This window comes from Pseudopodoces humilis, chromosome 8 (genome assembly GCF_049639895.1).
Source record: "Pseudopodoces humilis isolate 2021_Gansu_Grassland_sample_001 chromosome 8, ASM4963989v1, whole genome shotgun sequence".
Classification (NCBI taxonomy): Eukaryota; Metazoa; Chordata; class Aves; order Passeriformes; family Paridae; genus Pseudopodoces; species Pseudopodoces humilis.
The window spans coordinates 19,194,350-19,218,971 of record NC_142207.1 but is presented as its reverse complement, the minus strand read 5'-3'; the positions used below and the strand labels follow the sequence as shown (position 1 = coordinate 19,218,971).

Here is a 24,622-nt window from a genome sequence, read left to right as displayed (position 1 = left end):
AGTGAGGCCTCCACATTTTTATACCTGTTTGCATAGTATTTTTCTGTCTAGAATTCCAGCTATGTCACATAACACAGTACACTTCAAGACTTGCAGTCTTCTGAACTTGTGAAGTTCTCAATACTGCACCATTCTTATAGTGACAGCTTATCAAAACCTGAATGGTACCAATGTAAAATATGTATGCCTTTATACATCTGAGGTAACTCTTAAAAATAAAAATTAAGAGCAAGACTTCTTGCCTCATTTACCACAAACTTTACTAAGTGCTTATTTAATATTTCAATTGCATTACACTGTATATATTTTTAAAATAAAATAAATGCATTCAAAACTATGCTAAGGAACATTCATGCTGTCATTTAAGTGTTATAAATTTATTGCTGAAATTTAATTTCTTTTGTAAAGGAGTAAAAAAGTGTTGTATTTTTTCTTGAGTAATCTAGACATTGGATGCTTCAGCAGACAATTAATTGCATTTACATTCCACTCATATTTAAACATATTTAAGTATCTTTTACACCTCTGGGAGATGACGCTACAGACTTCTGTACTTAGTTGACTAAGTTGGGTCTGGCTATCTTACCTCATATATGCTTCCAGGAGTCATCTCTGCAGGAGTCGAAGACTGACATGAATATAAGGCTATGTCATGATTGCACCAAGGGAAGCTGAGATCACAGATAGAGCTGCATATTCAGATCTCTGAATTTTTTCCATCACTGTTTGGAATCCAAGAGCTCTCAGCTGTATGATCTCAGTATTTCAAGTCTTTGAAATGACGTCTAATACTTTTTCTCAAAGAATAGAGGGGTATATTAGAGCTATTTAAAACCACATCTAAATAGGTTATACTCAATCTAGGGAATTCTTTGTCATTTTAGAACCATGAAGAAAGGCATAATGAAAAAAGATCTGCAAGATCTTTTTGTGACTGTTTAAGCATTCGTAGGAAAGGAAAAAAAGTGATATTTATACCTCCTTGTTGGTGACATTATCATCACATAGGTGGTGACAGCTTCAGAGCTACATGAGGTTGCAAGGGCACTTTGAAGGGACACTGAATGAAGAAGTGGGGCTTCGATGCCACTTGCTGTGGTGTAGCACGACTTCTTGTGTCAGCAACAACCATCACTATTTCTTCCTAATGAGCAGAAGTAGCGGCAAGCCTGGCAGTTCCAAACTTCTTTCCCAGAGCTCTCTTCATCTGTCCCTCCCTTCTGTCTGTGAGTACCTCCTTTATACAGACTCTTGAGCCTGGTCTGGCTCAACTGTGACTCTTTCATCCACTGTTTGACAAAATTCAATACATTATTGAGACGTCTTGAGTAATTTCTCTTAAGGTAGGGTAACTGACATCTTCTACCATATCATGTCACTAGAATGTGATAGAGTCCTGACTAAGCCTTCAGCTGTCCTACAAGCCTGCAACATCACTAGATATGAAGTAATCATGAGCCAGCATAGCTGGCAAAATACCATCTGAGTATTTCCATATGCTAAAGGAATACAGAACCACCGAGAAGGCCAGTTTATGGGAACAGCATGAAGCAGACAGAATTTGGTTTTCCTCTGCTCTGATGGTAACTGTTTTGGTCCCAAAGAGCTTGACATGATGTTCCTGAAATACGTTTTCATTTTTTTGCTACTTCAGTGTGAATTATTCACATATCAAGTCTGCTGTGAACTGTTAAAAATATGCACACTTGACACAAACTTCATGGCCTCAGGATAGTCTTGACCATTTAACCTGACTACCTTATGGTGTAATGGTATTTCAAGAGTATTTATTTCATTATATTATACATGTCAGTACATGACCAAAGTGCCCAGAAGAAACAAAAGTCTACCTGACTTGAACTTGTAAAATAATGAAAGCACATCATTTGCAATATTTTGAATCCTGATACTAAAGAGCAATGTTATAAAGAATGTGGTTCACAGTCCTGTAGTTGTATCACATATGCAAATTTTGGGAAAAACAGTTCAAAACTTCAAATTCATGAAATAATTGAACAAGAAAATTTTTTAAAAAATCAGAACTTTACCAAGCATTGTATCTCAAGAAAGATAAAATAGAAACTTGTATTTCAACTTTTGACTACAGAATGTATTCTAGTGAATTTGACAGCTCAGGATTCAACTGAGCAGTCAGTTAAGCATGGTTAAGTCTTGACAAATTGACTGTTTGTCAAATTTGAGGCTACAGTTTAAATTTTTTTAAAATATGGACTTATGTTCTGCAACTTCACCTGGTTCTGTATGAAAAATGATCATCTAATGGTACAGCCTTATAAAAAACAGTAATGAAATCTTAGTATATGAAGGTAGTTGCAGAACTATAGATTCCAGCAAAATCAGAATTTGTCTTTCTTTTTGGTAGAAATCTTGAGCATGTGGCCTGAAAGAGCTGATCAAAGCAAATCAGGTGTTTTCCTTTGAACCCACTGACACAGGAATGCTGTAAGCAAAGGCTTTGATGGCAAAGATTTGATCTTTGTATAGTTCCCAACATATTTTAATGATTCTTTGAGACTGGAATAGTAAACATGTCTTTTTCTATTGCAGCTGGTGTGGACATGATTCTCCATTTTCCTCTTTTTTAATACTCTTCTGCAATACTCTTCTGCTCTTCTGCAATGTTTTTCAGGAGGTGTGGAAAGGAAGACTTTAACATAGCATAAAGGGGCGGAGGCTGTCTACAGTATTTTCCTATTTTATATAGAGATAATACAGCCAAAAACTCACTCTGAGCATTTTGGTGGTAAGTAAATACTCATAATCTGCATGCAGTATCAATCATCAATATCAAAGCTTTTTTTTGTTTGTTTTTAAGGTATTTGTTAATTTCTACTTTTATTCAAATAATTCTCCTTTCATTTTCAGTTTGCCTCACCGAGAGATATTTTCCATCCTACAGCCTAAGTAAGCATATCTATATATAAGCAAGTTATTTTCAAAAGTATTTGAAGCATTTAGCCTAACAAGAGAATGAAAGCATGCTAATAAAATAGTACAGTTACAGTTTCAACATACTAAATATTCAACTTAACATTTGATGGTACAAACATGGACATTTAACTAGATCAAGAATGCTTACAAAATTATTAAAGATAAAGATTTAATTTGATTTGCTACATTGGGGCCAATGAAAATGTATGTGACGAGTAATTATTTTGAATTTGCTATTACATGTCAGTTGCTTCTTATTGTACACTACACTTTGCATAATTATTTTCTTCCACCTGCCTGATTTTCGGGTTGATAACTGTAATTAGCAATACAAAACTCTTTTTAAAATACAGTAATTACATTTTTAAGGAGTGGAAGCTCGTGTATTTTTAAGGAAGGTGTAATAAATAGCAGGTGCATTAATCTCACCTAGCACATTTTAAGAAGATATTTTCCAATAACTTAAAGCAGAATAACTCTGCTGGAAATATGATCAGCTAGTTAAAACATGTTGCTGTATGTAGTACACCATATTAGCAACTGACAGAGACTTGGTAGAAAAAGTCACGTTCTATACAGTTCTAAAGTTGTGATACTTTTCTTCTATACAGTTCTAAAGTTGTGATACTTTTCATGCTGGGAATAGATTTTGTTTTCAGAGAGGTGATAAATTATAGTGTTGTAAAGAGGCACACATTTATTGTACAAGCACTGTTGTCAGTCTAACTCTGAACTTGCATAAATGTTAGAATTTGATCTTTTGACCTGTTTTCAAACTGTTTGGAATGCACATTAGCCTCTGAGCTCAGAGCAGTAATTGTGCTTGTAAACTAGCTCTCAGAGCTTTTAATGACTTTGACCAGCCTCTCCTGACACTCCACCCATACCACTGGCACCTGAGGGCTCCATTTCAGCTCATCCTGAGGCCATTAGCCTTGCCTACGGTGGTGCAAGGGCAGGTGGGGCACTGGCTTTACTACAGCCCTCTCTGGGTATGTCGGTGTCCCATTTTGGTGCCTGATACCCTGGGTTAGGGGCTGCTCCCAGCCCCTCTCCCCTGCTGTGGGCAATGGGATGAGAAGCCCAGGTCTGCAGTCCCGTTTAGGACTCCCTGTTCCACTGGCCCTAGGGATGCTCCTGACAGACTTGGTGCCATTATTTACAGGTCAGGTGTATCTTTCTACTCTGCTCCTGCTATTATCATATATTAACTGTAACGATTAGAGAGGTGGGACTAGATTTTCTAAATTTTTTAAAGCTTGCAGGATTCTTAACTTATTAAATGCTTGTGTATAGTGCTATAAAGCATCTGACTTGTTAGAGGCTTTTAAGAAAACAAGTAATTTTATACATTGTGTGAGTTTTCAACTGATTTTTTTTTGTCTTATGTATATTATTGGACAGCTGAATCTTTTCAGATGTTTTTCAGAAGGGCTCAGAAGGTCTGGAGTAGAATCTCAATGTGGAATCTTAGTTCTTAAAAAATCAGGTTAAAAAAAAACCAAAAAAAAAACCAGTTCCAAGATATGTCCACGGGGTGTCAGGCTTGATTCAAGTTTGAAGGTTGCATCATTGCTGACTGCACAGGTTGGCTGAGAGATGACTGATAGAGTAAGGCTATTAATATCTGTACTACAGATAACAACTTTTTTTAAAACTTCATGAAACTGACATCATGTAGGAGTAACAGAACTATCACTATAACCACTTTGGTTCAAAAAGAGACCAAAACACTAATATGGTAGGTGTTTTTACAGTTTTCTTTTTGTTTTGAATGGTCTATTTAGGCATTGTGCATTACCTACGGATTAGAAATAACAGGATGGGAATAGCTAATTTATCCTCCCACCTGGCCTGTAATGTGGGGTGGGCTACCAGAGGTGTCTTTGACATAGAGAGAAAAGGGAGGGATAGATCTCTTATATGAATAGCCTTTGCCTATTGCAGTAACTGAGAGTTTGCTAGGTAACCAAAGCTGCTTATTATACCATTGCCTTTTGCTTGTACTTTTCCTAAGAACTTACACCTTTTTAGAGTTACTGTAATGTGACAGACCTTCAGCCTTCTTTTCTGAAAACTTCTTGTAAATCTTCAGTTTTTCTGTACTGTGGAAAATAAAGTGGACTTTTGAACAATAGATTTCTATACTCTCTTCACAAAGGTATTTTTTACTTAGCTTTGGATACTGCATACACAATAAATGTCTACGGCTATATTATGTTTCCTTATATTAACCATATCTTCACCTGATGGACAGGGAAATAAAAACATTACATACAGAGCATCAAATAGTAGTAAATTAGTTTTGCTACACTCTGTTGGTGACTATTAATATTCTGTATTGTTTCAGTGGTTGAAATTAGTTCTGTTTTGGATCATCTCAGAGTACAAAGACCTTCAGAAAAGAGTAATCAAATTCAAAGGAATGTGTAAAAATATAATTCTAGTTAAACTAGATTAATTTAAGAAACTTTCCAAAGTGAGAAAATTACAAGCTCATCTTTTCTGTCTTTTTCTGGATCCAAAGGTAGCCCAACACTCTGCTTCTTCTCCACTTCTTTTAATTAACTGCATTTATGGCTCACATTTTCAGGAAATTTTTTTTCCCTGATAAAACTTTTCAAGAATGAAGTGGTAGCACTGATGAAGGTATCATAACTGGAAAGGAATGTTCCTTCTAGTTAAAGTTAAGAAACTTCTTAGTTTTGTGTCTTTTATATTGAGACAGTATGTTGAGCTGAGAATTTCAAATACATATTAGCTGCATATGAGAACATTGAAAGACCTAGTGCCTGTGAGCAGGATCCTGAAACATCTTCATTACATTTTTTTTGTTCTAGGCAGTTTTTTATGTGGATATGTGAACTCAATTAAATTAACAGATTAGTGGGGTTTGTTTGTTTGTTTGGTTTTTTTTTTTTTTGTGCGTGGAGCATCTTTAATTATTTCACAATGGTTTGTTGACATTAGAGATGCTGGGAGCACTGTGGGACAGAACTGCTCAAAATATAGTTCAAAACTCACTTCCATGAGTTATGTAACAACAGCTACTGTGTTTCTATAGAGGTTGCTGAGTCCTGGGATGATGGTTCTAAGCTGTAACTGGGAACTGGGAGATGATGCAGTAAGATTAGCAAACAGCAGTACTTTTTAAATTTTTTTTGCATGCTCCTGGAGCCTGACCTAGACAAAGCAGCAACCACTTACACAAACAACCTGCCTGTTACTTGTGCTGTGGTGCGAAACAATGGATCTTAGACCCCTTAGCCTCCTTGGCTTGAGAACTTCTTAAGAACTTCTTACCCCTCTCTAAATATATGCAGTTCTAGTGGGAGAATTTTAAAATAATTTGAGGGGAATAAAAGTGATGTTGCCTCAAATGTAAATGCTTGCTCCTGGTTCTAATCATTGTATATTATTAAGCATACTGTGCATAGTTCAGAGTTACTCTGTCAAATGCAAGCAGGAGGAATTTGCAGTTTTCAAGGATTTTGAAGTAGTGTTCTTTGAGTATTGTGTTTCTTTGCTGCAGTCTTCACTATGTTAAGTATTTGGTCCATCTCAGCCCTGTGAAGAAGATAAAGTCAAGAAGGAAGAAGTCCTTTGTCAAAGAATGAGACTTTAAATGTACTGAATGCATTACTATTTTATTTGCTTTTAGAAGTCATTCATGGCATAGCCCTTCCTGAGTAGACCATCACAGCTGATGTCTGTTTCCCAGGTCTGTTAAATGTCACCTCAGAGATGAGGAAAAATTTCACCTCCTCCCCTTAAACCCTTTAAGCCAGGGGCAGCCCAAGTAAAGATCACTTCAAAGGCAAAGCAAGGTTTTTTGTTTTTTTTTTTTACATGGCATTGCAGTGACAGTAGATGGTAGTCCTAATTTTACTGCCACAGTTAAATGTTGTGACTATGCCTAGTTCTCTTCCTATTTGTGCATATCAGGAACATCTCCTGTAAAGGTGCTGGAATTGCAGTAGCTTAAAATTGATGTTACAGAAATGGAATCATTCCCCATACACAATACAAACTCTAAGGGAGAAAAGGCATGTGACTCGACATCCCTTATCTTCAGCTGCAACTCCTTTCAGGACTGCTTAGATAAGATTAAAAGAACCAGGCTTCCTTCCAACCATCTCCCACTTTTTCACCTGAAGAAATTTGCTGAGAAAAAGAGCAGACTCTAGCTGCAGAATTTGAGCCTGCTTCTAACGTGCACAAATGCAAACACAAATTCAGATTCAAAGAAAATAGAGCTCATTTTGGCAAAGATGCGTGTGAAACTGAGCTCTTTTTTGATGTTGCATTTGAGTTGATAGAAAAGATTCTGTTGACTCCTTTTTGTCATTCATCCTTGGTGGAAAATTATGTAAATCAAATACTAAAAAGAGCTGCAAACCAAAATCTGAGAGGTTTCTTCCAGACTGTTGAATTTAGTTTTGGTTTATTTTAACTGACTATTAGTTTAACCTTAAGTTAAGGTTAAGACTTAAGTTTCAAACTTAAGTAGTCTGAAAATATAAATTATAATGTTCCCTGGAAAACTTTACCTCCGATTGTCCTCACTGATGGTGGGGGGGAGGTTATTATTTTAGTTTAAGAAAACAAGTGACAGGAGTTACCATCTCTGCTTTGTTTGGCAGGTAGGGGAATGAAGACAAAAGATCAAAATGGCATTAAAGCTGAGGGAATATTTTATTATCTTCTAGGGTAAACCCACTAAACCAATGTTTAGTGTATTCAAATTGCTTATATATATTTACATTTATTTTTGATCTCTTCATTCTGTAATTAGATTCTAAAATGAACAATGAGTTGCAAGGATGCTACAGGAGAAATAGTGTGTGATGAAGCCCCTAAAAATATTGAACTTTTGTACAGAAGGCTCAATACCTGCTGCCAGCTGATTTTGTGCTCCTGAAAGCATGTGTGCCAGCAATGTCTCAAAAATCTATCAAATGCATTATTCCTGTAGATATTTAGACCAAGGGCAAAACTTCTTTTTGGGAATCTGGTATGAGAATCTCTATGCTATATATAGCACTTTCCGACTGACCATATGTGGGAGAGTAGATTGTGTTGGAGACGCTGGAAGATGCACCCACATTTTTTCTTCTTCTTTGTTCCTCTCCCCAAATCACTGGATCACTATACTCTTTTCTGTAAGATGTACTGATATAATTGAATTTGTGTTCTGAGCCAACATCTTACTTGTCTGCTCTTGTTCTTCACATATATATACAATGAATCAAACCCAATGAAGATATTTTCAATTAAACTGCATGAAATATAGTTGTGATCCTGGGTTGGCTGTAGCCATAATGCATGTTTTGAGAGCTGCTTCCAATTGAGCCTTGCTCAGCAACTAGGAGAGGAATACGATGGAAGAGACGTAGCAAGAGGAAGGAAGGGCTGAAGGGTTTCTGACTCCCATAGTCCCTGTAAATCATACCAATCATCTTGTATCTTGGAACCTTGTTTTCCATTGGTGATTTGATACCAAAATTAAATCTGAGTGTGTGAACTGGATTTTCCTACCCTACAAGTGCTTATCTGGTTTTCAGACATTGCTAATACCTCCTTAAAATGTACTACCAGCTTATGAAATCTTGAAAGAAATACATGGAACTTAGCTAGCTAGCAATTGCTATGATAGCAGAATGGTTTTATCATAAATCTGTGTAAGTATATTGCAAACATCAGTTAATATATTACTGTGTTTCCCATATAGAGAGATAACATTTGCAGTTTAGAATCTGTGCATGTCCATACATAAAATTCAAAGTTTAAATTAATAGCTAGACTATGTAAAAGTGCTGGAAATACTGGGTTCCAGTGCAATTCAGGCCCACATAATAAAAATTGTGAGAATAGCTTTACATGCTCATTTGATAGTGGCACACAAAGATTCAATTAGAATGAAGAGTTAATTGGGTGCAACACTTTAAAAATATGATTAAGCTCCTAGATGGTACTTTTTATCAAAACTTTATTTGAAATATCCTTATACATTCTATATTTAGAAATAGTGAAAAATGAGCAGGGATGATAGATTCTTTAGCATCATTTTGGGAATGTGACCCATGAGAAACTACTTTTTGCTATGGAGGAAAAAAAAAAGGCACCTCCTGCAGTATATGATTGAGGGCATGGATGCCATTGTGTCCCTGTGGAAATCAGTCATTTGTGACAGGTTTTATAATCTCAAAAATAATAATGGCTCTCTTTGGTATTCCAGAACATGGAAAATCCCTTATTCTTTTATTCTAGCCCTTAGGTGAATCCCAGAGAGAATATTTTGCATAGCTTTCTTCTAATATAACCTTATACTGTTAAAAACTAGAGGTCAAACCAAAATGGAAAACTGCCCACAAATCCCTAGTCTTTCACTGTGTTTAACTCAGGATGATTGTGAGATAATGACAGGTGTCTTTAAAGTACCTTTTGTCCCTTCCTAATCCTGGTTTATGGGGATTTAAACATCACAGGCATAGTAAATAGTCCATGAAATGTTCTATCTCATATATAGTTTCCAGGGATCCCTGTGAAACAGCAAAATATAGAGGTTATAGTGTTGTATAGGTATAGCAATTGCTAGCTAGCTAGCTTTCATCTCTTTCTGGTATGTATTCTACTTTTGTGCAGGAGTAAGATTTGCTCTGGTGATCTTAAGCTACATTCAGTTCATATGGTTTTTCTTATACAGGTGATACAGGTGTGTTAGTTCAAATCAGCAGTTTCATAGTTGTGAATCAGACCTTGTATCTCCTACTGCAGCTTGATCAATATGTCAGTTTACATAAAAAGCAATTGTTTTGGTGTAAGAAGGAGTAGTAAGGACTTCAGCATATATTGATTACATTGGTTTTGCTTGCATTCCTCTTTGCTGTCTCTTGTAACTTAATCTTTAAAGAAGCAGATTAATACCTGCAATAAAATATTAGGAAGGCCAAAATATTCTGAGAATGAAGGAAAAGGAGAGAGCAATGTAGAGGAATATGTGATCCATACTGGAATAAGTGCAAGTATAGCAATAAAAATAAAGGGAAGACTGTGATGTTCATTAAGAGAACAGTAAATGGTTCTTGGTGCTGTAGCTCTGAGAGCAAGATTTGGCTTTAATATTCTCTTTTATTAAAAAGACTTTGGTGCAGAAATGGAAGAGTCCTGACACTAACAATATATATTGTTTGAATCTGCTGATTGTAGTCAGTGCTTCAGTATTTGAAGCAGTTGTAGTCTGATGACATGGAAAAGTTGAATGACAATAAAACATGAGAAGAGTTTCACATATTCTGAATGTGTTCTGTAAGTTTCATTGAAGCTCACTTATCCCAGTTGATTTAAAATTTGAAAAAGCTCATCCACAGATCATATATTGCCACAGTTATGAGACTTGTCAAAGCCCAAGCAAGATAGAATCCATGGTGACTGTTGGCAACAAGGTGCTTAAAGGAACAGATATGACTAAATCGTACTGCAAGGATGGTGTGGGATACCTGTGTTGATTACAGAGGGCATAAATCTTTGTCTTGAATTTTCACTGTTTTTTTGATTGCTGGGTATAAACAGAGAGATCTTCTGCTGGAAAAGGTAAAGATAGATCAGCAGACTTTCTATTCACTAGTCTTTATTTCAGTATTTCTTAATATCACTATCTGCCTGTTGGATGATAACAGATTTTTAACAACTTTTTTTTAAAACTTCACCATTCATATGTATGTACCTTTGCACTTCAGGCTGAATCATTTCATTACATTCAAAAGGTATCAAACTTTGAACACCACTCAAGCAACAGCTAATAAAAATTCAGGGGACTAATTTTTTGAAAGATTGACTGGAAGAACTGATTGTTGACTACCATGAGTTCCTGCTTATATTTAGGAAAACTAGAAACCTAATTTCTAAAGTCAGGTGTAGGTTCTTGTCATCTTTTGTTTAAAAATGCTCTCTTTTTTTCCTGTCGTAGATCCAGGCATCTTGTGTTTCATTTGAATAATGGCTATGGGTAGCTGTTTCACTGACTGCTGCTGAATCTTGGGTGAAACTACTGAACTTTGAACTTTTCCCTCCAAAGTCTAATGGAGGACACTTTAACCTAATGTCTATTTTTTTTTCTTTAATTTAGAAGGAATTATTTTCCTGTGGAAATAATTGGAATGTTTGTGGAATTGAAGACATACTTACTGATATGTATTTGATTACCCATCAGTTTTTCACAGGAAGATGGCAATAGTAATATATCAGGTCTTCTAGCTCCCTACTCCCCTTTTTTCATCATGCAATAATTAACCAGGTATCCAGCTTTGTAAATCAAAGGTCTAAGTTTTGAGGCTAGTCCTTTTAATTATTTCTGGAGTTTTGACTACAGCACTACAATATGAATAAAACATTACTTTCAGGTCAATATAAGGGCTCAAGCTAATGGCCTTCAAATTAATGAAACAACTTCTTCTGCTGTACCTAATCAGCAACAGAGGATTATGGGAACTGAGGGAAGTTTCATTAGTATCTCTTAAAGTGTCTGACACAAAGTGACATAGTTTTTCTAGAAGTCTAAGTATTAAAGTTGCCCTTAGGGAGCAAAAAAGTTTTAATACTAGGGGATGTGGTATGTAACTTCCCATTTCCTTATAACAGCTTCTGGCTCTGGCTTACAATGACACTTTAGCACAGTTTAAAAGAAAAAAAAATAAACAACCCTTCCAAAGCATTTTAAGACATCGGTAATTACAATGGGTATATTGCTTAGCTGTTTCCATACATATTTTTAGAACTCACAAACCACTCTGGTTTCAGTGAGAATTTAGGCAAAAGGAGTCAAAAATGTGTTTCAGTTTCTTGAATATGCTCTTCAGCTTATGTTACTGTGCAGCTGCACTAGAAACTCAAGTGTTGCATATTTGAAATTTCTTAAAGTTCCTTTTCTTACTAGAAAAGTAACTTCCATGTAGCTTTTGAGGTCTTGTCCTTCATAATGCTGATCACCGTGTATTCAAAACAGTAAAGCAACAGGAAGTAGCCTTTACTGTGCAGAGGTCTTTAGATGTATCCTAATTAGGAATAATAAATTTTGAACTGGGATTATACAATAATAACTTCTGAATGCAAAAATTATGCTGCAAGGAAGGAAGAATTCAAGTAGCTATCTTGCAGAGTACAAATCACACGGTCTAGCTATTTTTGATGGCAAACTTCTACCTCACAACTTTGTATTCTGTGAAGTGACTGTAGAAGTAACATTATATACTCTTTCTGTGGTAGCTTCTCCAGGCATTCTATCCTGCTCCTCCTGATTAGTGAGGTACAACCTGCAGGGATGCTGCATAAGCAGTACAGTTGGTTTGAGGGTGTTGTGTCCCCACTGCTGTTTGCTGCTCTGTGGTGCATTTGTGGGGCTGTGCTGTGAGGTAGGCACAGCCGCCAGTGCTCCCCTAAGGGTCTGCTGACTGAGGGGACGAGAGGGACTGGGAATGGCTGTGCTGCAGCTCTGAGGGAAAGTGGATAAAGGGGGAAGGGTGGACTAGTCCAGCCAGTCACCCTGCTTACCAAGGTTTGTGCTCACTGAACTGTCCTATATCTCATTCCTGTGAACAAGTTCCCCAAGGAGGAGAGAGGTTGGGTTTTTTTAATTATTGTAATCCCTTTGACCTCATGCATTCATGAGTTTGGTCTCTTCTTGTCAAAGCAGTTTTGCAGGTTGACTGAATCAGGTGCTACTTTCAAACCAAATATTTTGGGTATTGTTCCTTAGCAATCAGTTAAGAATTACTGCAGTGTGGCTTATCTTGACCTATAATTTTCTTTGTGTTTTTTCCATTTAATTTAATATTAAAAATATATTTATACTACAAATATCTCTGTGTACAAATCAGTGGTTGTCATTCACAGGGTGTTGCAAGGTAGCTATACTTTCACCGTACACTCAGTAGCTTTGTTCTTAGATGGTGTTTAATAGGCTTATTGATGTCTAGTTCTCTTTTTCAATAATCTTGGAGACTTACTCAGAAAATTCAGAGTTAGGCCATATTTTCAGCTTTTTTTATTAAATGAGCAGTGGTGAACATTGTTGTTATGTAATACATGTCAAAACTGTGAGAATCTGTCAATTGCAACCCCTATACTGTTAAAACATGTTCTCATTTGCTTATTGTTATTACCCTGGGTTTGGCCTGGAATTCTAATTAATACTACCAAAGTCTTATTATTTATCTTTTCTCAGGTCTTTTGACTGATTGCTTTTGTGATCTCTCAAGCATTTCATCCTAGCTGTTGGAGGAATGAGACCTAGCCGTTTTTAGTATGAGTCCCACTTGAAAAGGTATCTGTCCTGAACAGACCCCATATGTTATTAATAGGAAAGGAAACCAATCAAAAGAGTAAAGAAGATTCAGAGTTATTCCAGGCTATCCTATTTTCCTTGTTAATACCCAAAACGTTTTTAGATCATAAATAATTTGCGACTGCTTCTTTACCTCCCATTCTTTTTCAAGTACAAATCCCATTTATTGCTTCCTTGCAGGGCAGAATGGCCCTGAAGGGTCAGGGAATTGGAACAAAAATGAGGACCTTTGCTCCTTAGAGACAGAGAAAGTGCCAAAGAAATCCCTTTGCAGTAAGGCAAGTACCAAGATCTTTGGTAGTTAGAGATGCAGCTGAGGCAGAGCATACTTTCCCTTACTTTGTGACTGTGTCTCCAGGATGGGGAACAGGGACTTCCAGGGTGGACCAGACAGTGCTGACCACAGGACAACTGGAGAGGACAACTGCAATCTGTTTAATCTTTCTCCACTTTCTTCTGCCTTCCAGGTAAATAAAAAAACCTCTCTCATCTCTGAATGGTTACTATTAAACTCCACCACAGGCCCATTTCTGCAGATGAAATATTCCCAGGGTGTTTTGGAAGCTGCTTTACTGACTCTCTACTAGTCTCACTTGTTCAGTGTCAGTTACCAAAAAAGCACATGGTTCCCATGTTCCTGCTTCTTGTTCCAGGATGCAGTAATATAATTCCAGGTTGAAAGAGAGAAGCTGTAATATGTCACTAACCAGAAGACCTTGAGGAAACTTTTGGCCACAGTACCAGCTGCATTGTGCAATTCTGATTCTGTGATTTCTGTTCTGGACCAATTCACATCTCCTCAGCTTAATGTTTCTCACATTCATGTGGTCTGGAGACCCACCTTTGATCCACTCTTCTGGAAATCCGTGCTTTAGTTACGAATATGCATTAGATGTTTGGGAATTATATCAACTAAGGCTCTTTTTTTCTTAGTTTGAGATTAGGTGGATTTATTTTTTTCTTTTTAATTCTTTTTTCTTGAAATCCTTGGAAGAAAAAACTTCCCTGGCAAATAATTTCCATTGTTTTAGATACTGTGAAATGTGATGTGGTTTATATGAGAAACTTGGTGACCTTGGGGCTATTGTCTGTTTGGTTTTTTTTCATGTGTTGTAGAGTTGAAATTAATACTGCTTCTTTATACAAGATGCATGTTCCCTAGAACATGACCTTTTAAGGAAACTTCTGCTCACAACATATGTATTTGGGGAAAAAAAAATTGGACGTCCAAATACACATTACTACTCTGGGTCCCCATGAAAACAGCTAAATCTGCTCTTCCCGAAGTCTGATGGCTTTGGTGCAAACTGAACTGGGCCTTAGGTGAAGGAAATATTTCAAAAATAGTATCTCTAAAGAGAGTGTCTCCTGCCATTAATAGCCTGTTAAGAAAGGAAGCCTCTAACACACGCGCACACACACACACACGCACACACGTACACACACACACACACACATTGTTGCTTGCAGTAAAACTAAGGTTCATTTAAGGAAATGGGATGCTTTAGATTGTAGAATAGCAAAGATGGATGAAATCTGAAGAGTTAATTACTGCTGTTGGGTACTTACATTATTAGCCATGCAGAGAGACAGTCTTTAGTTTAGATTTGTATGACTTGTCAATACCAGTGTTCTCCCCAAAAAATGAGCCCGGCTTTAGTATGTTTAAAATGTAGCCTTGCTTTAGTATGATTACACAAAAATAACAAAAAAAGCTTGTCATGATAAAGGCATAGGATTTAATGATTAAACTTTAAATGTGAAATTTGAAACACAGCTTGTAACTTAAAATGTTTTCTATGTGGAAGCACCTGGGTTTATCCAAGGACAGATTGACCACAAGATTACTGAATGCCAATGGCAATTACAGCTTTATTGGATAATGCACTGGGCAGATCCTTAGCCTCTGTAAACTGTCCTAGCTTCAAGAAGTTCAGAAGAGACAAATTTACAGATCTGACCCACATTTTCCTATAGTGAATGTATGTACAACTTTTTATTTTCCTTAACCATTGGCTTTCTGTCTTTATCTAGTTATACATCAACCCTGATGTTTCTATCTGTCTGTGAAGAAGTGAATGAGTTCAGACACTAATTTAGACTGAACCTTGGTCAAAAATAAAGCCTTTTAATTTTTAACTTCCTTGCTTAGCAGGTTATCTTTAATAAGTAAGCAGCGTAGTTGTTCTAAATTACACCTTTAACTGCTTTTCTGAGTGGTTGCTTACACTAAAAACCAGGCAAGCAGAGACATTCCAAACTGTATTTTGAATCAAAAATAGAGTGCAATGAACAACAGCATTATCTATGTTTTCTCCCTCTAACCTTCTAATGGATGTAGTCTGCATCTTCTTAAACATGCATAATCAACTAAAAAATCCCTAGGTCTAGTTCAGTCAGAAATAATGAGCTGCCAACAGGAAGAGTCAACAGAAAGATGAGAGAAAGAGTTGAGTTGAACCCACATGGGCAATTTTGGGTGTAGTTATGGGAAAACCTTGAGGAGTTTTCATTCTGATTTTGAAGTCTCTAGTCTTGCAGAAGACCCATTTAATGGTGTCCAGCAGGACAGGGTCCCATTAGTTGGATGATAAGATGCCATGGTAAAGTGAGAGGAGAAAATTTTAGATTAAGTAAACAGAGGATAGCATTGTCCTGTGCTGGCCTCTTTTGTTACTATTATTCAGCAGTAAAATATCTGGGCTTATCAGTTTGTATGTCTCTAAATGTAAATTTTGTCTTGTGAGTGCAAGGAATAATGGGTGGGAGGGACATTACCCACCATCTCAGCTCACTGTCAACAGCATCTCCACCATTCCTGTGGGAGAATCCTTCTAGCCTCTCACCAATAGAAAATACAGATGTGTAGAAATGGGGATGGTGAATGGGGCAGGAGCACCCTTCTGGCTGCCAGCTGTGAGGGAGTGAAACAGGTAGGTGCCTCCCAAAGCTTGCATCCAGGTAATTTTAAACATACAGAAAACTACACATGGCTCCCATCCTGGGGCTCCAGTTTGCAAGCACCTTTTGCCCTCTCTGAGTGTTTCTGGGGTGTGAACTGCTTTAAACAATTCCTCTTCTAATTAAGTATGGTTGGTTTGTGTGCTGGCTGCACCCATCTGTAGAGAGCAATCTGCTTGCTCCCTTCTGAGGATCCCTTCTTTCCCTCCCCATCGGCCTTGTTGGGAGATTAAAGCAGCAGCGGCCCCATACACAAACGCAGCTGGTTCCGTTTGGTCAGCCTGAGCCTTGCTGTGAAACCACGACAAGAATTCCAGTGAGTTGGCAACACTGAAACACAAAGAAAACAACAATAGGAAAAGACCTTCCGTGCAGAAAGGAATGTTTCAGGCACTATTCCCCTACAGTGAAAGGAGAGAGGGTGGGAGGGAGGAGGGAGATTTGAAGAGGGCATGTCTCCCCCTCCCCCGGCAGCTCTGGATCTTGTGATGGAGAGATCTTATCCTCTCTTTGTGATTCAGAGGTGCCAGGAAGCTAATTGAATATTCTGATCTGCCCCCAGTGTTTCTTGTGGCTTGACCCCGGTGCTGTGTCGTACCACTACACCAAACAGCCCTGAACCTGCATAAATCACAACCTTGCAAAAGCCTATGCTCCACATCTTCTCTCCCCACCCCCCCTCTTTACTATCTTGATAGATAGAAAGCCTTTACTGAAAGGTTTAGAGGGATTAGCGTCCTACAGGACCTGGAGAGAAATCACAGTCTGCTAATAAGCGGCAACATGTTCCTATGCAACTTCTGCAGGAACAGTACACACATGTCCTACTCCTTTATTGAAATTGCAGTCCATGCCTAAAAGAAGAATAGTTAAGGTTTGAAATATTGCTTAAGTTCTTTTGCAGAATCAGCTAACAACCATTGCAGTATAATGAGCATGGCATGATGCTAATGCAAAATATATATGGTATTTATAAATGTGGTGTCATTAAAATTAGTCTGATAGAGCCTCTTGGAAGACAAATAGACCTATCCATCTTCTCCCATGGTATGCATGTACAGTAGTCACTGTTGACATGCTTGTGTATGTGTGTATGCATATGAAGAAAGGACATCTTGGCCTAACTAAATTTTTTACATGAAACACTATTTTTGACTAATATTAAAAAAAAAAAAATCTAACTTCACACATTTTATATATGGTATTTCTGATCCTGCAAGCAAAACCTCCAAAATGTTTGTCCTTTTTACCAAAGCTGCATTCCAGCCCAAAGTATTAGGGTATCTTTATCTTTTCCCTGTGATCCCACATACTGCTCTTCCCTTGTTAGTGGGTATATGGTTCCTGAAATGACAGCAGTAAAACACAAGGAGGTATTTCTTTGTCTGTTGCACACACTGTTAGAGAGTTAGAACTAAAGGAGCGTGTCTCCAGCTGGTATCTTGAGAATTCACAGCCAAAGCACTTTACCAAAATGATTTTATCTGCTAAGAAAGTGCAAAAATAAGTTTCATTCTACAGTTTTCCTTTCATAGTACTTATGTGAGGAGTACTAAGTCCTAAACTTTACCTCTGCATTGGTGAGTAGATGTTGGATTTTTTTCAGAGTTATCAAAAATACTTTTTCTTATTTGGAACATGCCTTTGGGACACTAAAACCTGTGACATATTTCACTTTCCACCTGCAATTCCCAGAACTACTCAAAATAGACAAGCACATTAAATACAGCACCAATGGACTCTGATACAAAGTCAGCAAAGTGGAGGGTCTTGGAAGCGTCTTGGCTATCCTGCAAAGCTTGGAAGGAGGGGCAGAGGCAGCCTGTGGCTGCAGGGCCTGGAGCAGTGCCTGATTCCCTCATGCTGGTTCCGGGGCCGCCGGGTATAAAGAGCTTTATGCAATGTCTGGAGGGTGGGAGTTTATAGAAAACGCGATGTCTCAACAGGCGAACACGCCTTTCTTCTGCAACTAGCAGGATAAGAAAAAGACACCAGGCTCCTTGTGCTGCTGCTGTGCAGATCAGCACCCCGGAGTCCAGGAGCCAGCTTCTGAGGAAGCTGGAGCATCCCAGCCCAGATGGGACCTCACCATCGGATGGATGGAAGAGCAGCAACTGCTTGCAAACTGCTCATATTATTCACTGCATGCATAATGCAGGGCAGTTGCCAAGGTAAGCGCTATGCTTCAGCCTCTCCGGCATGGGAATTGCACCGCAAGGAGCACATCCCTACTCCGGGGATTTTTATAAGAAAAAAACCAAAGTGCCTGAAAGTAGAGGGTTAACGGGTGCTGATTCAAGGAGTTCTTTCTAATAGCTAGGGGAGACAGTTGCCTCTTTCCAGGAGTTGATGGAGTCGGTTTCTGTTGTGGAAAAGTAAGTAGTGCCTTAAAAGCACTGCAAACACCACCGACTCTTTAGCTTCACTTCATCTTGGTTTTAAATTATGCTAGTATGCTTCCTTTGATTGTTTTTCTGATTTGTACAAACTTTTTTTTTTTTTTTTTTTTTCCCCTAATTGTATAAGACAGCAACACACAAATGTGGCTAAATTTTGAGGGACATCTCAGACTTTGCAACTCCACGCTCTAAACTCATGGTTTTACAGAAATGCAGGCAGGCAGGTTTTTCTGAGTCCTGATTACTGTCTGAATAAGGCCAAAAAAACCCCCAAAATCACCCCAGACTTTTTGCATTTTTCACTTGTGATCCTTGTGCCTTTCTTGCTACTGAAATACGGGTGGTTTTACAGAGCAGAGTTCACCTGCATTGCAAGAGCTGGTTTGGTGACCACTAAAATTGTACCTAGAGTTGTTTTTGGTGAGGAGTGCACAGGCTCCAGCACTTGCACGTAGACAGGTTGGGCCGGGGGGTAGGGGGTTATGCGTGGACATGCTTGCATACGTGTGGTATATGCAGTCATTTGCAGAAGGCTATAAGAAAGAAACAGATGCTTAGTCTGGAGCACAATAAGCTCCCCTCAGTCAGTCTCAGACGCAGATTTGAAGTTGAGAGAGGGAGAACTTTTTCTCTGAGCTTTACTGTTGCTAGGCGACATCGAGGAGCATGTGACTGGCAGAGCAGGCTGAGTGCCGCTCCTCCGGTACTAATCTGGCTGCTTGGGATGGAGCTGCCGTGTGCCCAAGTGCTCCCTCCGGCCTGTGACTGCAGCCGATCTTCCTGCCTTCTTCTTCACTGTTTAACTGCCTTTCATTGAAAATCAAGCCTGTCTTGTTGGAGCAAGAGTGGCTGAAATGCCTTTCCTCTGCCCCGCATATTGCCCTGCAGTCCTGCTGATTCTGTGTGTGTCTGTGTATTACGTGTGTTCAAGTTGCTAATCTGCTTTCTTTGCTCAACTCTTAGTTTAAGCTCCTTAGACAGAATCAACTAAGTAATTATACAGCAACTGCTGCTAGCAGCTCCCACTTATGAACAGGGAAATAAGAGATAGCTAATGTGCTGGGGACCTGCAAAAACTCCAGCCAAGGAGGTCACACTGGGCAGAATTAATCCTATGCACTATTATTTTACATTGGATAGAATGGAACCTACACTGCAGATAAAAAAAATATCATTTTGTTCTACAGCTGCTTGTGATTGTCCAGAATGTACCTGATAAATGACATGACAGAATAAGCAGAGAGAAGCTTTGAACAAGTATCCATAGGTAGTAGAAGTACAGAAATTTTTTACGTTTATGCTATTCCTCCTGCTCTTTCTCCCATTCTCCCCTCCCTCCTGCCTTCACAGCAGAATAACTGTGGAAATCAAACAATATAATTTTAGTAATGGGTGACTGATACTAGCAAAATACCTGGATAGCAATTTTGCCTGCACTGTGATTATGATAGTGAAATATTCGGTAATTTTAAGTTACAGTTCCTTGAATGTTGAGATCATGTCAGACACTTATTTTAAAAAGAAAATTTGGAGGACCATGAAAGCAATCTCAAGCCTTAGAAGGAAAATTATGAAAATCTAATATCTTGCCTAATCCTCAGTATTCCCAAATGTGCTTCACTATGTTTTTTGAGATTTTTGTTGGAAATATTTGAGTGTTCCCAGTATAAGATGGATGTTTCTAGAAGTTCACCTAAGCACTTGCTCAAATGATAGCATTCTTCCTTGATTTATCTAATTCTAGTTTTACTGAGTTAACATAGTGCTCATAAACAGAATAAAAATACTGTTTTGTAATTGCCAGCAGTATAGGGCCTGTTTCTCTAAGCTTTACTCTATAGGTCTTGTTGCCTGTGGGCTAATTGTTGTCAGAAAAAAGTGTAACTGGAATCTAAAAAGTAGTTAAGTGAAGGTAGTGTCAAACAGGAGCATCATAGGACTATAGCTCATGTTCGTTTTGAGGAATATCAAAGTGCTTCACACTCAGTCATTAACTAGAGACAATGGATGGATGTTAGTGCACCAAATTTTATTTGTATCCTGAATCTCTGCAATAATAATCATCAGCTTGCTACATTCCAGGCAAATATGACTGAAGTTTGTTACCATTATGAGATCTCTATTAGTCTGAGAATGAAGGCTATTCTAAGAATGAACATATATGGTGTGATAAGATATATCAGAAATCACAATGAACATTTGAGTGAAGTGTGGCAGGCCATTAAGAAATAGGTATGGTAAAACCAAGTAGAGAAGTACAGCAGTTCTTTCTGAAAATCATGGAGAAACATACTTTTCCATAAGGTATTGTAATAGTTCAAACTCCAAATTAATAATTCAGTGTTTTTTAGACATTGTCTTCACCCAAAACTATTTAATTTGTCTGTAGGATGATGTGATATTGCTACAGGCGACATGTCAGCATCAGTATTCATACTTGCTTGTGCAGTACACTTTTAAATGACAGAGAAGCCTGTCTGTAAGATTCCACCCCTGACAAGACCTAGAGTTTGAAGACCTGAGCAACTGGGGACTGAGGATTTGGAAGTAATGAGAAGGGAAAAAGGATGGCAAGAAATATGAATATATCAATGCAATCCTGGCATACAATTTACTGGGTTTTGTGCATTTCAATGTTCATAATCCTGCACTAGTACAATTCTCTTGGTTTCTCTTGGAAATGTACTCACACAAAATCAAGAGCAAAAATTGCATTGAATGTCCATCTATCTGTCTTCTAAACTGGTTTACTCCCTGAGGCCTGACAATTTAGAAGTATCTGTCAGTGAAACATGTCATAGTCTTCTCACATTTTAATGAGTATTTCTGTGCACTAACGGGTTTTGGACTTTATTTAGTTGTTCTTTTTAATGAATAGCCCACTTCTAGTACATCTCTTGAATTTTCTTAATAATTTACTCTTTTTCTATATTCTGTTCAGTAAAGCATATCAGGTATTTGCAAAGTAATCAGCTAAAGCAAAGAATAGGTCAACCCCCAGAATTTTAGTTAAATATTGAAAACAGTAATTGGATGACACCTGGTTAGATTTAGGTTCTGTGCCAAATGCTAGAATTACAGTAAATAATTAAGCTACAAGAGTGAAGACAAACCGAGACAGAGCATCCAAGGAGATTTCAACTATGATAAATGTGTGATGTGTGTGATGCTTCTATTTCCCTGTAAGACAAACCAAAACCTTCTTTCATAAATTGAGCTGATTGGAAATTTGAGTAATGAAATCCTACTTTAATCCAGATTTACTTGCCATGTGTTTTGCAGGAAATAGCAAAGATTCATTTGGGGGAAAGGTAGACTGAAATTTCATTACAGCCTTTTAATTATTCTTCTTTTGGGCTTCCTGGGTTGACATGAAATCATGTTTACTGTTTGGAGCCTTTCTCCTCCATGTGCCTTCTCTCACTCTTCTCGTTCTTTAACACTGAACCTGGAGGTTCTTCTAAATCTGAATACTCTTCTTTTTAATTGAGTATTAAGCCTGCACATTGTAGACATAGTTTATTTTATTTATGTTATTGGATCCATTCAGTCTTCTACAATACTTATTTTTAGATATGAGTGGTCATGATAACATGTTGGATAGACAGATATGTAACTTGAATCACACTGTACTATCACTTTTTTGAGCAGGAGTTGTATCTCCTCTTTCAGAGCTCTACTTAAAACAAACTGGAACCATATAGTTTTTTGGATGTTTCAAAGGAAGTTACACCTTCTAGAAGTTGTCATTGTTGAAAAACATTAAAGGTCCCTTCTAGTTAAGGATCTACAGGTTGACATCTATTTAAAGAAAAGTGGATGTTTTTATTCCACTTTGACTAATCAGTGATGATAATCATAATTTGACAATTTCTTTTGATAGCTTACACTGAATTTGGCAGATAAGAGCTGGTTTTTAAATTACTTAAAACTAAAATGCTTCTTTATACAATTTGATAATAATACATATATAATATATTCTTAAAAATACCTTGAGTTGATTCTAGATGAAAGAATAATAAGGTTTCTTCTGAGTCAACCCAGTGCAATTCCTTCAATTTCAAAGAAATTACCCTGAGTTGTACTGATCTAAGACAGAAAATATGATTCAGTGAAGAGCAAACATCTCCTTAAATAGCTTTTTATTATTTGAGTTCCATTTTGAAGTTTTGAAGTCCATTTTGTTATAATAATGTTAATGTTTTTTAAACAACTTTTTTCTCCCTTGACTCAGTACACTTATAGAACAGTTGGAAAAAATAAAAGTTTAATGAGTGAGAATAGAACTGTTAAATGAAATGGATAGCCTCTAGTGTATTCCTTAAGCTTGTGCTGTTGATTTCAGGGGTTTTAATGTTTTCTTTGTTTTGCAATGCTTAAAGTGGATTAGAGATCAAAGGATCACTGTTACAAGTTTTGTTTTGGATTAATGAAACAACATATAAAAGTTGACTGAAATGGTTCTATTTCTATGACCTGTTCTATTTTATAGTTTTAACATGAATAAATTGCCTTTGTTTTACAATCAAGAAGCCAGATCTTCAGCAAAAGGGCACTGTTTACAGCAGCAGTGTGTCTGCCCAATTATTTTCCTGCACAGCCAGGTCATGATACTACACCCTACTGAGTCAAGTCAGAGAATGGGGAATGGGGACTCCCTTTAGGGGGATTGCAGGGTCATGGTTTTGTGGAACAAGAAGCCTGGGGCTTTAATTGTGTTCTGTGGCATCTAAAAAAAAAAATAAAAGGCATAGTCATATCATACCATAGTGACAAGATATCCTAGGAACTGATATATTCACTGATGTATTTAGACTCTAGGTAATGGTTCTTATCTTCAGAAACCATTGTGCACATTATCAACTTAAATAAATACACCATAGAAATTTCAGTTTACTCTGAGGAAGTACAAGGCCTGCAGAACTGGAATACAGACATATGTGAATAACGCTTCCCAGATTTGTCCCAAAGATGGAAATCTACTATGTAAAGTTCATGTCATTCAATATCCAATTTGATCTGATCAAGCCATTGTCATACCTTGTCTTCTAAGGACACAGTTTCCTGAGAATTGATGAGCCCTGTGAACAGATAGTTCACTACTCCTGGGAGCAGGATGCCTCCATTCATCTTCCTTCTCTTTGCCAGTGTCCTATGCCCGTGTTGCTGACAGCTCTGAGTTGTTGGTACTTTCTCTGTGCCACTGCTCATTAGACCTTCTTTGAGCTGCTTCTACTTAGAAACCTCCAGGAAAAATAAACCAGACCTATGGAATCATGGATTAGGGATTCCGAGCAGCATGCAGAAAGAAAGGCTTGGTAGTTTCTGGAGTTTAGAAAAGAAAGGGAACCTTGGCATCATGTACAATGAGAGGTGTTGGAAAGAGGGTAAGAAAGAGGCACTCTCATTTTCCTACGGTAAGTCAGGCTGGCCGTGCAACCACTGTCTAATGCTACTGCTAAAAGCCTTACCATGCTGGTAACAAGAGTGGTCAAATCAGGGCTAGAAGGAGCAAGTGCTAGCACTGCTGGAAACCCTTTTTTAAAGTTGTCTTGAGTAAACAGATGGCTTGACTTGAATGGGGCTTCTCACATATTCACTTTTGAGCAGGGTTGTAGGTATGTTCTCAACCTGCAATGCAATAGATGAATTGGATGATACCCAAGCACATGAAGTGTTGCTGCAGTTCTTGTTGGTCCTAGCTGTGTTAATAAAAATTACTTTTACTACTGCAAGGTCTAATACTTTTTAAAATCGCTTCATGTGAAATAAACTCCAGTTTTTCTGAAATGAGTGACAGTCTGTGGTGTCTTCCATAAGAATATTAAATAATTAATTAAATAAAGCTGTGTTTGTTAGGTCTGCAGTTATTAATTTTCTGTATGAAGTCAGCCACAGTACTTTAAAGCTTCACTGAAATCAGGTGTAAAACTTACAAATTCTTGCCCTATGTAGCTTTTTCTGATAG

The 24,622-nt window shown here is 37.7% G+C and overlaps 1 protein-coding gene and 1 long non-coding RNA gene across 3 annotated transcripts in view; both read left to right on the top strand.

The window, feature by feature from the left end:
* The first annotated feature begins 3,858 nt into the window (after positions 1–3,858).
* On the top strand, positions 3,859–13,573 carry LOC148183847 (uncharacterized). Its single transcript, XR_015773092.1, has 3 exons — positions 3,859–3,944; positions 13,175–13,273; positions 13,475–13,573. It is a non-coding gene; the product is annotated as an uncharacterized LOC148183847 (long non-coding RNA).
* A 4,741-nt stretch (positions 13,574–18,314) lies between these two features.
* Positions 18,315–24,622, top strand: part of LRP2 (LDL receptor related protein 2) — a 115,649-nt gene continuing 109,341 nt past the window's right edge. For both annotated transcript variants that reach the window (XM_088058931.1, XM_014249186.2), the window contains exon 1: positions 18,315–18,426. In XM_088058931.1, the coding sequence (XP_087915057.1) occupies positions 18,333–18,426 (94 nt within the window). In that variant the 5' untranslated portion in view covers positions 18,315–18,332. The remainder of the gene's footprint in view (positions 18,427–24,622) is intronic.